The 13,529-nt window shown below is 40.1% G+C and overlaps 1 protein-coding gene across 6 annotated transcripts in view; it reads left to right on the top strand.

Moving 5' to 3' along the window:
- atf7a (activating transcription factor 7a) overlaps positions 1-13,529 on the top strand; it is a 33,587-nt gene that overhangs the window by 15,404 nt on the left and 4,654 nt on the right. For 4 of the 6 annotated variants that reach the window (XM_077512203.1, XM_077512204.1, XM_077512199.1 and 1 more), the window contains 9 exons: positions 3,909-4,002; positions 4,127-4,242; positions 5,959-6,123; positions 6,186-6,334; positions 7,617-7,710; positions 7,790-7,909; positions 9,823-9,972; positions 11,599-11,787; positions 11,874-11,979. In XM_077512203.1, the coding sequence (XP_077368329.1) occupies positions 3,957-4,002; positions 4,127-4,242; positions 5,959-6,123; positions 6,186-6,334; positions 7,617-7,710; positions 7,790-7,909; positions 9,823-9,972; positions 11,599-11,787; positions 11,874-11,979 (1,135 nt within the window). In that variant the 5' untranslated portion in view covers positions 3,909-3,956. The remainder of the gene's footprint in view (positions 1-3,908; positions 4,003-4,126; positions 4,243-5,958; positions 6,124-6,185; positions 6,335-7,616; positions 7,711-7,789; positions 7,910-9,822; positions 9,973-11,598; positions 11,788-11,873; positions 11,980-13,529) is intronic. The other 2 variants (XM_077512200.1, XM_077512201.1) reach the window with 2 other exon arrangements.

Here is a 13,529-nt window from a genome sequence, read left to right as displayed (position 1 = left end):
TTCTTTTGACCTGAATTGTCTCAAGTATGGGGGGTCCTCGATTTATGATGGCGTTCCATTTGCACAACGCTGATGTAACCCTGACAATTTGTCACAATTGCGTCACAAGTCAAAATGGCGGTCAAATGCTGCATTCGAGCACAAGAGGAAGGCCGAGAAGTCGGACTTTTCCGACTTCAAACCAGGAAGTGTGCACGGGAACAACCCTTTGAACTTGGAGATCCGAGTATGCAAAGTCGTTGGAAACAAAAAAAAAAAAAGAACCTCCGACATCGCCGACCGGCTTCAATCTGACGTCATTCGACAATAGTATAATAATGCATAATTTACACAATTCTGCACATTATAATTTATTTAATTCAATCTCCGGTGTAATAACCTTATTGATTGAATTTTTATTTTTTAGTTTATTTTTCTTCTTCTTCTTCTTCTTCTTCTTAATTCAATCTCTGGTGTAATAACCTTATTTATTGTTTGATTGAATTCTTATTTTTCATTTTATTATTATTATTGTTGTTGTCATTAATTCAATCTCTGGTGTAATAACCTTATTTATTGATTGATTGAATTATTTTTTATTTTATTATCTGTTCTCATTGCTGCTGGACATGTAAATTTCCCAGAGGGAGCCATCCCAAAGGGATCAATAAAGTCTAAGTCTAATAATTTAGCCATTTGAAGTAAGCAACTTCACCTAACCCAGTGTGAGTTGGACTGTATGCGTAAATCAGAAGTTGCGACGATTAATTTATCGTAATCAGCCGTCTTTACTGTTTACAGTTGTCTCGAACGCTTTGAGGTCGGAAGTGGGAAGGTATACCTTCCTCGAAAGCAGCATTAACTCGGTGAAAGGAAGCTCTAGAGTGGATCCTTTCACCGAGTTGAGCGCCATTTTCACTTGTGACATAAGCTCGGAATTAATTGGCATATTTAAGTAGTCTTTCTCACCAACCTTGTTTAATGCATTGAAGTCATACTAAATAAAAATTTGTATAAAAACACATCAAGACGTTAATATAATATGAGCAAATGAAAAACAGTATATAAAAAAACGACTTCCTTGACTCCTGTGGTTCACTTGCAAACTGGGCAATAGTTTATTGTGAGCTGCTTGTAAAAATGAACCACCATGAAATGAAAATGATCAGTAATTTAGAGTTTAAAAAACAAACATAACACACATACAATATTCTTTACCTTTCAAGGACAAGTGGGAAACGTGGTGGGTACTCTGCAATCGGCTAGCTAGCTAGCTACCGGCTAGCGGAGAAGCTAGCGCTTAGCTAGGGTGGCCAAGCTACAGTGGCAAGACAGTTCTAATTTTCAGTGATGTGTGACCCATCATCAGACCCCCCATGTTTGTCACAACTGGTCTCTGATTGGCCAAGAGTGGCTTTAGTTAAAAATCTCATCACATTTGGTTTGATAAATGTAAACAAAGCTCCATGTGTGGCTATCGGCTATCTGACTACGTCATTTCCTCGCCATCCTCTTTGACAGCAGTGCTAAAAGGGCAGAAAAAAAACAAAATAAGGCAGCGCTAGCAAAAATGCCAGAGCGCCAGACATCTTTTAATATTGAATGGACGAAAGAGCACAATTTCCTGGCCAAAAGCAGTCGAGACTCGTTTCACGGTTTGATGTGGACGTACGTGGTCAGGGCAAAAGCAGTCATAGAACGTCATGCGGGGATGGAAAAGTATAAAAGTATGAGGCGAGCTGCAGGTGAGTCATCCTTGAAGATATTTTTTCCCTTCTTATTTGCTTTTCAAAATAAGTTGTGTTTTGTGGCATGTTGCACTGTTACAGAAGCGTGTCACTGCTTAGTGGATTAAAAGTTTGACTTTCTATTGATAATTTGTGCAATTTAGTGACACAAACATGATCTATAAATCATGCAAATATGTCCTCCTTTTTGACCTCATGGAAATGGGCACAATTGAACAAGAAGCCCCAAAAAGGATCACACTAAAGAAATAAACGAGCTCATCATGACACTGATGACTGAAACACTTTTAATCACAATAATGATGGATCAGATTTACATAGCGTTTTTTGGACACTCAAATACGCTTCACAATGGATACATTTTTCGTGCGCTCACACGTTTACACTCTGATGGCGATAAGCTACTTTTAGTAGCCGCAGCTGCCGTGGGGCCGGCTGACGGATATACCATTGTGAACGCCGCCTTTTCTGCTTTGAATGTGTGCGTGTGTGTATAAATTGAGTGTTTTCAGTCAATATAAGACCTCGAGTGTGCGTAGTGTTCGTGTATGTTTACTTGCATGTCCAACATCATTGGACACGCAAGTCGAGACAGAATAGCCACAGAGGATCAAGTGATAAACAAGTGACGGGACAACAAATACATGAAAGTATGATATATATAGTTTCATAATCTTCCTTGAATACATATTTAATGCTGATGTGGCGCAATAATACAGAGGACGTGCATGTGTAATCAGATTCTGCTTTTCTTGATGTGGCGTAAGCAAAAATATTTGAACTCGTGCTCTGTGGCAACGATGGGGACATTTTATCACACAGACATTTCACACCACAGTTGGACATCTTCCTTATTGTTGCGTTTTTGTTTTGTTTTATCTTAAACCTGCTGCTAAAACTTCTGCTGTTCTTGGTGCCGTCTGCCTGCCTGTGATGCACATGCGCTGTACTGATCCTGATCAATCGGTGATATCCGCACTGTAACAAGGCTGCGGCCTTCCTGGGTGGAGTTTGCATGTTCTCCCCGGTGCCCGCGAGGGTCTTCTCCGGGTACTTCGGTCTCCTCCCACATTCCTTTTATTTTTTTTTATTTTTTATTTTTTTTTGGGGTCTTCTCCGGGTACTCCGGTCTCCTCCCACATTCCAAAGACATGCATGGCAGGTTCATTGGGCGCTCCGAATTGTCCCTAGGTGTGCTTGTGAGTGTGGATGGTTGTTCGTCTCTGTGTGCCCTGCGATTGGCTGGCAACCAGTCCAGGGTTTCCCCCGCCTACTGCCCAGAGCCAGCTGAGATAGGCGCCAGCACCCCCCGCGACCCTTGTGAGGAATAAGCGGTCAAGAAAATGGATGGATGTCCTTTAAGCAGTTATTTTATCATTTGCAGGGTAAACACTACCTGGTCTGTATTTATTTCCATTTTAATCCGTTAGAGTTGGTATATTTGCACTTTGTTTACATTTAATTTTTTTTTGGGGGGGGGGGGGGGGGGGGGGGGACTGTCTTAAATATTGTTGCTGCAATAAAAGTGTTATTATTCCAAAGTGTCAATCACAAATCTATTGTTCAGTAATTATTGCCAATATCGTCAAAAATATCGTCACCGCAAATTTCTTTGAAATATCGTGATATCATTTTTAGGCCATATCACCCACCCCTATTTTGTATTATAGTTTCATAGTATTCATAGTGCAACTATTCATTATGCATAATATTTTTGTTTCCATTTTGTTTTTCAGCATTTATAGCTAAAAATGTTAATGCCACATTATGGCCTTCAATTTAAGTTGCACCACCATTTACAAAATGCCAGGAATGCTGGTATAAACTGCAAAGTTTAATCAAAGTTGAGTGTACTGTACTGAATGAACTGTATCTTAATTGTCTTTATTTTGAATTTGCACACACATGATAAACAATTCAAGCTGTAAAGTAATGATGGTTACGTAAGAGCAGCTGCTTGCTGGTGTGATATGCTGCAATTTACATATGATACGATTGGTCAATTATTTGCGACTATTATTCATTACTGGTCGACTAGCAAATTAATTGTTTGTGACAGCACTACACCACTCACGCTGGGAACATTTGCTGGCCAACATTTCCGAGCGACAATAGCTCTGAGCCTATAGTATGTTCACTCCATTCTATTTCCCTTTTCTTTCTCCTCTTTCACTTGATCAGAGATTTACCAACGAGGACCATTTGGCTGTACACAAACACAAGCATGAGATGACACTAAAGTTTGCACCCAGGACGGACTCTGTCATTATTGCAGGTACTAAATCAAAATTAAAAAATGGTTTAAAAGTTTTTAGGATACTTTATACACATGAATATAAGGCAGCTCAGTGACTGGCGCTTTGGGTATTTGTCTCTTTTTTTTTTTTTTTTTTTCCCAGACCAGACGCCCACCCCCACTCGGTTCTTAAAGAACTGTGAAGAGGTCGGTCTGTTCAATGACCTGGCCAACTCCTTCGAACAAGATGACGACGACAACAAGCGAGCGAAGAACTCTGTAAGATGGATTTTGTTTAGTATGTGTTTTTATATGTTGCTATAACTATTTTAAAAAAAATCTATACTAGCACTGTCCATTGAGAAGCAGCATGACCCTCCAAATGTTGTGAGCACCGTTTGTACCATACTGAAATCCTACACTTTTTTTTTTTTTAAGCTAAACTGAAAAAAGGAAATACATGGTTTTCATGGGACAGTAATCAAAAGTATTTTCAGGAATTAGGGGGTAAGGGGTGTACGATCTCAAGTTTCCTCGATCATAAGTGGTTAATGTTCTGGCCCTAATAAAATAAGAATGATAATGCTTTTAAGAAAAGGTAGCTTTTGAAATCTGTAATTGTAGCAAAAATGTGATCTTTTTATCCTGATTCCTGGGTTGTGGGGTGGAATCACTTGCTCGTAAATGTCTTTTTGGCAGCATAATCCAAAACTCATAAGATCCTGACGTCTGTCCGCCGGGTGCTGCGGAGTTGTGGGGAGTGCGTACAGCCACGCTAGCACCACACACACCTTCATTTTAAATTCTCTTGAGAAATTTCCATAGATGTTTTCTCCGCCTTTGATCTGAGTTCTCGCACATTAATCTGGGTATGAGTTTGAATTTGATTTTGATTTCCATTCTTCTGGCGTCGGGCTGAAACTTCATAAGTCACAATTTGGCAAATTTAATACTTTTTCCAAAATATATACTTTTGCTCAGTCCACACATGAGGTTGTCATTTTTACGAATTATCGACCAATCTGAAGTGTTGAAAATGGCTTGCTCTCTTTAAATTGTGTGTACCTTACAAACAGAGATGGGAAATCCAGGTCCAGAATGTAAAAACCCAGCCACAGTTTGGCATTAGCCCCTTGTGCTAGCTAGCTAGCTAGCTAGCTAGCTCACTAGCAGGTATCTGAGAACTGGGGAGCTAGCTAGGGAGCTCGCTAGCTAGCATCATAGTGACAGTACTACAAAATTTGGAGTTTAAGGATTATGCTACAAATAACATTAAATACACAACATTATTACAGAGGTGGCAAATCCAGGTCCAGGTGCTAGCTAGCAAGCTCCCTAGCTAGCTCACTCGATGTTCGGTTACCTGCTAGGGAGCTAGCTAGCTCTCTAGCTAGCACAAGGGCCTAAAGACAAACCGATCTGGACCTGGATTTGCCACCTCTGCTTACAAACAACTCCACATTTTTGTTTGTTTTTTCCCCATCTGTCCACACGACAGTTTTGTGGTACAAGCACTACACTGGAACATCCAGTTGCTTTTTGCAGACTTCAAACATTAAGCAATGGTTTACCCTGAGTAGCAACAGTGACTTCATCCGAGGTTTTACAAATGTCTTTATCTCAGATTATTTTTCTTTACCTTATGTTATATTCTGCGCTGTGCTCTTAGTATGCTTTACAGAATGGCCACTGCTAGGGAGAGTAACAACAAGCAAAACCGTCATGCAATCACTTAGCTACCATTCTGCTCATCTTCAAAGAAAACATCAGCACGATTGACACTAATGAAAATAGAGGAAAAAAATGATCATTTAACTGCCATTGTACTTTTAATCTTGCACATCTCAGTTAGGAGAATCTGCTGTAGACTTGACCTTGTGCGTGTCTCCGTGTTTTTGTGGGAGATGTTTAGTTTGGGTCTACAAATTCAGTTTTCCTTGCATGAATACGAGCCGTTGACATGTATACAGTATCTCTTCTTCCCTGCTTTCTTAGCTCCCTGCTCCCTCTTCAGTGGCTTTGGACATGAGCCTGCAGACACCATCAGATGTGAAGGTGAAAGAGGAGACACCAGTGGAGGTTGACTCCTCGCCTCCAGACAGTCCCGACTCCATCTCTGTAACGCCAGAGAACAGAAGCGAGCCCTTGGCCAAGGTGAAGGTAAGACACAAGTTGTGCCATTGCAAACATTTAACTGACATCACGTTGATATATCGTCACAGGACGTGCCACCCAGGAGTTCAGCCCCGACACCTACCATTGTGCGTCCAGGTTCCCTCCCGTTGCACTTGGGCTTTGACGCCCATCAGCCAACTATGCCTTCGCCCACTTCCGTTATCACACAGGCGCCACCTTCGAATCGCACTTTGGGGTGAGTCTTGTGCACCCTCTTGCCTTCCACCAGTACCATCCCTGAAGAAAAAAGTATTAAATGCAAGGGCAAACTTTGCAAGCAGTAGCTCAATGCTGGATTAGTTTAGTGCATAGTTGCTTTACCTTACTATCATTTAGGGGCATGCTCAAAAAATCGATACGGCAATATATCATTGCGGGCCTCATTACAATACATGTATCGATACGCAGGTGTCAGAATCGGTATCGCTCATTAATTTTAAATAGGCAGTTAACTCATTTGCTCCCAATAACGTGTAAATATGTTTTTTTTTTAAATGTTTTATGTGTCCCAAAGACGTTTTTTTTTATTTTTATTTTTTTATGCTAGAGCATGCATAAGGCTTTGATGCAGCCTCTTAACTGCAAAGAACGCTTGCAGAAATGGTAGTTATTACACAAACGGCCAGCAGGTGGCAGCAGAGCAAAGGAGACCAACCAGGGCCATGTAGAAAAAAAAAGCTCAATTACTTACAATTTTAAATAGATTTGTGAAAACTGATGAAACTTAGCTCTCTTCTAATGCTAATTGCTGCAAAACGGAAACAGATAGAAACATACTTTTTTTTTTCCTGATGAAAGATTAATCTTTCTTTTGATAGGTTGCATGCTTTTATAGCAATAGAACACAATATTCTGTGGGCCTTGCAAAATCAGTCAAAATCCAGTAAAACAGCCGGGAGCGAACGGGATTGCGAAATGTGGAAATGGCTGGGGGTGAATGAGTTAACGATGCGTTGCTTGCGCAGGAACAGCTCTTTGGGGGGCAGAGAAGACACCATTTGCAGCTTGCATTGTACTAAAAAAAAAAAAAAAAAAAACCCAGCCGTCTTTGAATTGAATTGCCTTCAATTAGTACAGGAGGAGCGTGAATGAGTCGTTGAGCGAGGAAAGAGTGCTTTAGGGTGTATTCAGACCTGCACTGTTTGGTCCGCTTTAAATGGACCAGAGTTCGTTTCCCATGCTGATCTGGACCTTTTGTGTAGGACGAGTTCCGTTCCTACGCTGGCGATGCAACCCGAATTTCGACTTAAACAAGTCGTATTTCACTGGTAAAGTCGATATTTACATCAAAATACTTTGTACAGTAATTAAAAAAACAAAAAAAACATTTACGCGACCCGGAAGAGCTGCAACCAATATGTATGTTGCGTCCAGTGTCCACAGCAACTGTTTTATGTTCGTGATGTTAAAGCGTAACATTTTTTTGCTGCAAATTTGTTTCTTTGTCACGCATGCTAACACTTTACGTTTCCGTCTAGTTCACCAACAAGCCACTACCCCATGATGATGCTCCCCTCGGGCCAGGCTGTGCCTGTCCTCCCCGGGCCTATTCACATGCCATCTGTCATCAATGTAAGGCCTACAAAATACCTTTTATTGCACCAATAATTCCAGTTATTTCAGTATGTGGTGTATTTGATGTGCTCTCAAGCTGGCCCGACCCATGTGCATGGTACCAAACATTCCTGGAATCCCTGGTCCTCCTCTGGGAAGCAACAGCAGCAGTTCAAACTCCCCTTCTGGCTACAGCATCCATAACGAGGCCAAGATGGTTAGTGTTTGATTAAGCGCGCTATTTTTAACTTTTATCTGTCTGCCGTTTTTGTCTCCATCTCCACCCTGCAGCCACCCAATGGCTCAATTTCTTCGTCATATGACTTTTTATTGTTGCACTTAACCCTTAAGACCCAAGTTGACTAAATTTATTGTGCATCGCAGAGAAGAAATGGAATGGAAATTTAATGTTTCTTGTGACCAAAATGATATTGCTATACAGTAATAAATGTAAGCATGAAAAAAAAAGATACATTGCACCTCAAGGATAGCCAAAAATAGAGAACAAAAAGGGGGTGAATGTCCACATGTAACTTAAAAAAAAAAAAAAGGTTTATTGGCGCTATCACATATTACGAATAAGTGTACAATTATGTACACGACCGCTCAAGTCCATAAAATACACTGATGGGTAAAGGCAAAATGAAAAAGTGTTGCATCGGCATTACAAAAACAAAAGAGGCGTCACCGTGTGGCGCGGTGCGGTACTAAGGCCTTTATTTATTTTTTGGAACTGCAGTGACGTTTAGTGCAATGTCACTTGTCTCGTGATGTGAAAATTTCAGTGGCACCTGGTGTCTGGTGAACAACTGAATATCTTGTGACACTCGTTGCCTTTTGATCGTCCGTTCGTTTTTGGTTGGGAAAACAAACAAACAAACAAAAAGACTTAAAACACACAATTTTCTGATAACACTGTATTATACTTAGAACTTTATGGTCTCTCTTGCAGTATTTGGTAATAAAAAGATACAAATAAAAATAATTAACTTAAAGGCCCAGACTGCCGGTTTCACTCAGGAAAATGCACTTTTTAAATACAGGATTTAAACAAACAAACAAACAAACTTCTCAATTTACAGATCTGGGCTTCTCTTCATGTCTGGTGGTGATTTTGTCCTAAACCCCCAACCTGTATTTTGCCATTTTGTGCTTGTTTTGTAAACAGCGGGACGTTTCTGTGGAAAGACAGAAGCTTACATGTGTGAATGAGTGAGTGGGAAAAAAAATACAAATCCGTGCGTGCTTTCAAATTGCCGCGGGAGTGAGGTCATGCAGCCAACAAATTCACCCGGCCCCGTTTGCGACACGCCACCCCCGCTGCTCTGTGATTGGCTGCAGGGGTGTAAACACTGTCTTTCCACAGAAACGTCCCGCTGTTTACAAAACAAACACAAAATGGCAAAATACAGGCTGGGTTGGGCTTAGGACAAAATCACCACCAGACATTAAGAGAAGCCCAGATCTGTAAATTGAGAAGTAGTTTGTTTGTTTAAATCCTGTATTTAAAAAAAAGTGCATTTCCCTGAGTGAAACCGGCAGACTGGGCCTTTAATTATAAATAAAGATTTGTGCTCATGAAAAATATCACCATTAAATGACCTCCTTTGGGATTATTGTCAAGATCTACTCTCAAAAAGAAATAAACTTAATTTTAAATGAAGTTTTTGAAATGATTGACATGTGATGCTATGTGGCATATGACAAATTGGGTCGAACAATTGTAATTCGTGGAGGGACTGTTTTTTGAGGCCAATGAAATAGCCTCCCTACTAAATATAAAACTCATTTTATCAATTTATATTTCCAATATTAAAGTGATAGTTTGGGTTTTTTGACCTGAATCCGTATGGCATTCTCACCTACCCCTGACAGCGTTCCTGTGACGCGAGATCTGGTCCGGTTTTGGTCGAGACGAAAGACTAGTTGGCCGGGGTCACGGAAATAAAGCATTTTTCTTCTAAGGAGTGATCAATTTGCATCACAAAACCGCAAACTAGAGAAAGACGAAGACAATGCCTTTAGCACGTATCTTTATGAATCCGAATATATTGATGCCGAAATTCATCAGATGGAGATTTGAACGTGCCTTGAATTTGCTCCCTACTGATTGATGCTTTCCCCCCGTAGCGTCTGAAGGCAGCGTTGTCTCAACAGAGCCCATCGGGACACGGCATCGGCATGATGGCCTTGGGCAACAGTCCGATGGTACCTCAGAGAGCGGAACAGAGCCAGCTGCTTGTCCAGCAGCCGGACGCTCAATCACCTGCACAGCCGCAGGTACACGTCGCCGTCCGTCAAGTCGCTCTTCATACCTATATTTAAAACAAAAACATACACCACATGGCCAAAAATGTCAAAGATTCATTTTGACTGGGCTGGCAGTGAGTTGAGTTAAGTTGTTGTAATACACCGAAATGATCTGTCAGCTGAAGTGCCAGGATGAGGCAGCCATTTTGCATTCGCACAATAGGACAGCCAAATAAAGAATGTTATTGCTGAGATATGTATAAATGTGTTGGAACTTTTCCTTGTCTTTATTGTTATTGCAATTGTACGTATTATAATGGGCTTAATGAGTAGTTAGTCACGATACGATATTATCACGATATGAAGGTCACGATACGATAATTATTATGATATTGTGGGGGTGTTGGCGATATTTAAAAAAGATCACAATATTGTAAAAAAAAAAAAAAAAAAAGCTCATACTAAAAAAATAAAATAAAAAAAAAGCACAATATTGTGCTTTTGTACATAACAGCAATGCATATAAACCACCTACAATCTCTAATAACATTATTGAGGCACTTACTTGCTAATGCAAGCACACATTGATCGCTTCACAAGCAAATTAGCTTCATCTGACAATTAGCATAGATTTTAAACATAGACGGCCAAAACAGCCCTCATGAAAATTAAATTGTACTAATAAAATAGCCACTAGAGGGTGCTAGAACTGCACAAATGGAAATCAACCTGACTTTTTTTTTTTTTTTAACAAATGTGTTCCTTTTAAATATTGTGAACATGACGACGACGATATTGTGGCAGTTTTAATATCATGATATTGCCCTTATCGTGACAGCCCTAGTAGGTAGCATCATTTATGCACTTGTATCTGCTGAATTTGAAAGGCAATGTATACAGGAGTGTCTCAGAAAATTAGAATATTGTGATAAAGTCCTTTATTTTCTGTAATGCAATTAAATCAGCAAAAATGACATACACTCTGGGTTCATTACAAATCAACTGAAATATTGCAAGCCTTTTATTATTTTAATATTGCGAATTATGGTTTACAGCTTAACAAAACTCAAATATCCTATCTCAAAATATTTGAATATTTCCTCAGACCAAATTTAAAAAATTGCCATAATCATGACCCTCATGACATTCACATTCTTGTGCCGTCCATCCATCCATCCATCCATCCATCCATCCATCCAGCCATTTTCTTAACCGCTTTTCCTCACAAGGGTCGCTGGCTTCGGGGAGTATCGATATATCGATACATGGTTTTATGTATCGATATGAAAAGGCGTATCGATACTATATCAATATTTTGAACCCTAGTGAAAACGTGTAGTTTACCGCCACCAGAGTGTGTGAAACTAAAATGGGTTAAAGTGCTAAACGTTGTTTAACAGAAGCAACATGTATTCAGACGACAAAAGAACACTGCCAGTGTCTCCTTACTTTTCACTAACTTTCACTGGATGCTGTCTGCCATCCACCATCGTTCTTTCAGAAGAAGCCTCAGGCCTGTTTTTTTTTTTTTTTTTTTTTTTTTTTTTTTTTCAAACGACTGTGATGTAATCAAGAAATAAAGCAAGCGATGACTCAAGCTTCCCTTTTCTCCGGTGTCTGTCTCCGCCCACCCACCCACCCCATATCCATTCGCAGGTATCACCAGCACAGCCCACGGGTGGGCGTCGGCGACGGACGGCGGACGACGACCCAGACGAGCGAAGGCAGCGCTTCCTGGAGCGGAATCGGGCGGCGGCATCGCGCTGCAGGCAAAAACGCAAACTGTGGGTCAACTCTTTGGAAAAAAAGGCGGAGGAGCTCAGCAGCATGAACGTCTCGCTGTCGGTAGGGCGCCAATTACGTACATTGAGGCTGCCTCATCATGAGTTTGTGCTTAGTGTTGCGTGTGCCGAATTGTTTTGCTTGTCCAGAACGAGGTGTCTCTGTTGCGAAACGAGGTGGCTCATTTGAAGCAGCTGCTGCTGGCACACAAGGACTGTCCTGTCACCAACCTGCAGAAGAAAGCCACTTACCTGGGTGAGCAGAGGGAGAAAAACTAGCGTTGTTCCGATACCGTTTTTTTGGCCCCCGATACCGATTCCGATACCCAGCTTTGCAGTATCGGCCGATACGATACCATACCGATATTTGAGGTTTTTTTTTTTTCCACAATATGAAAAAGGTGTCCTGCCATTGGTTCAGAGCATTCAAGGGCCAATCGGATATCTTAGATCGGCATGCAGTGAACATGTCACATATCGGTGAATGTCGTGCACGAGCAAGAGACAAGATGCTGCATCCTAGGGAGTGTTAAAAAAAATCGATTCGGCAATATATCACAATACTACAGCACGCAATTCTCGAATCGATTCAATAGGCAGCCAAATCGATTTTTTAACATCCATTTTTGATGGAAAAATATTCAACAAAATGTCTTAACTTTCACACTTTAAACATGGAAGAATGTTATATTAATGGAACATTGAGCCTTAATATTTGATTTCAATGCTGTTCAAACATGAAAAATGTTACAATCTGTTTGTTAAATAAAGTGGCTCACAGTTATAAAACTGAAGTTTGAGATCAATAAATAATACATTTTCATACAATTCTTACTGTGTACATGTATAAGTTTACTGAATGGTATTTTCTAAATTTGAGTAAAAAAAAAAAAATCGCAACAATCGACTTGTAAATTCATATCGGGATTAATCGGTATCGAATCAAATCGTGACCTATGAATCGTGATACGGATCGAATCGTCAGGTACGAGGCAATTCACACCACTACTGCATCCAAAATCATATATTAGTGTTGGAATTAATTAGGGGTGTGAATTGCCTCGTACCTGACGATTCGATCCGTATCACGATTCATAGGTCACGATTCAATTCGATACCGATTAATCCCGATATCAGTTTACAAGTCGATTGTTGCGATTTTTTACTCAAATTTAGAAAATACCATTCAGTAAACTTGTACATGTACACTATAAGATTTGTATGAAAATTTATTATTTATTGATCTGAAACTGAGCCACTGTATTTAACAAACAGGTTGTAACATTTTTCATGTTAGAACAGCATTGAAATAAAATATTAAGGCTTAATGTTCCTTTAATATAACATTCTTCCATGCTTAAGGTGTGAAAGTTAGACGTTTTGTTGAATATTTTTCCATCAAAAATGGATGTCAAAAAATCGATTTGGCTGCCTATTGAATCGATTCGAGAATTGCGTGCTGTAGTATCAGGATATATTGCCGAATCGATTTTTTTTAACACCCCTAGAATTAATGGTATCAGCATGTTACTTGCGAGTACTCACCGATAGCGATATCACTGTTTTAATGCAGTATTGACGCCTCTGCCGATACCAGTATCGGTATCGGAACAACACTAAGATAAACGCATTGCCATCAAGACGCCCGCAACGATATATTGCCGCATCGAATATTTTTAGCACACCCCTAGTTTCAGTTAGTTTTCGTTTTCATTACATTTCATTGCTGAAAATGTTTTTGGAATTTTGAGTTATTTCGTTGGATTGACAATTGGATCTGACTAGCGGAGAGCTTTTAGAAGACAG

The sequence above is a fragment of the Festucalex cinctus genome, chromosome 2, assembly GCF_051991245.1.
Source record: "Festucalex cinctus isolate MCC-2025b chromosome 2, RoL_Fcin_1.0, whole genome shotgun sequence".
Lineage (NCBI taxonomy): Eukaryota > Metazoa > Chordata > Actinopteri > Syngnathiformes > Syngnathidae > Festucalex > Festucalex cinctus.
Note: the sequence above shows the minus strand (reverse complement) of the source record. Positions and strands in the feature narration are given on the sequence as shown.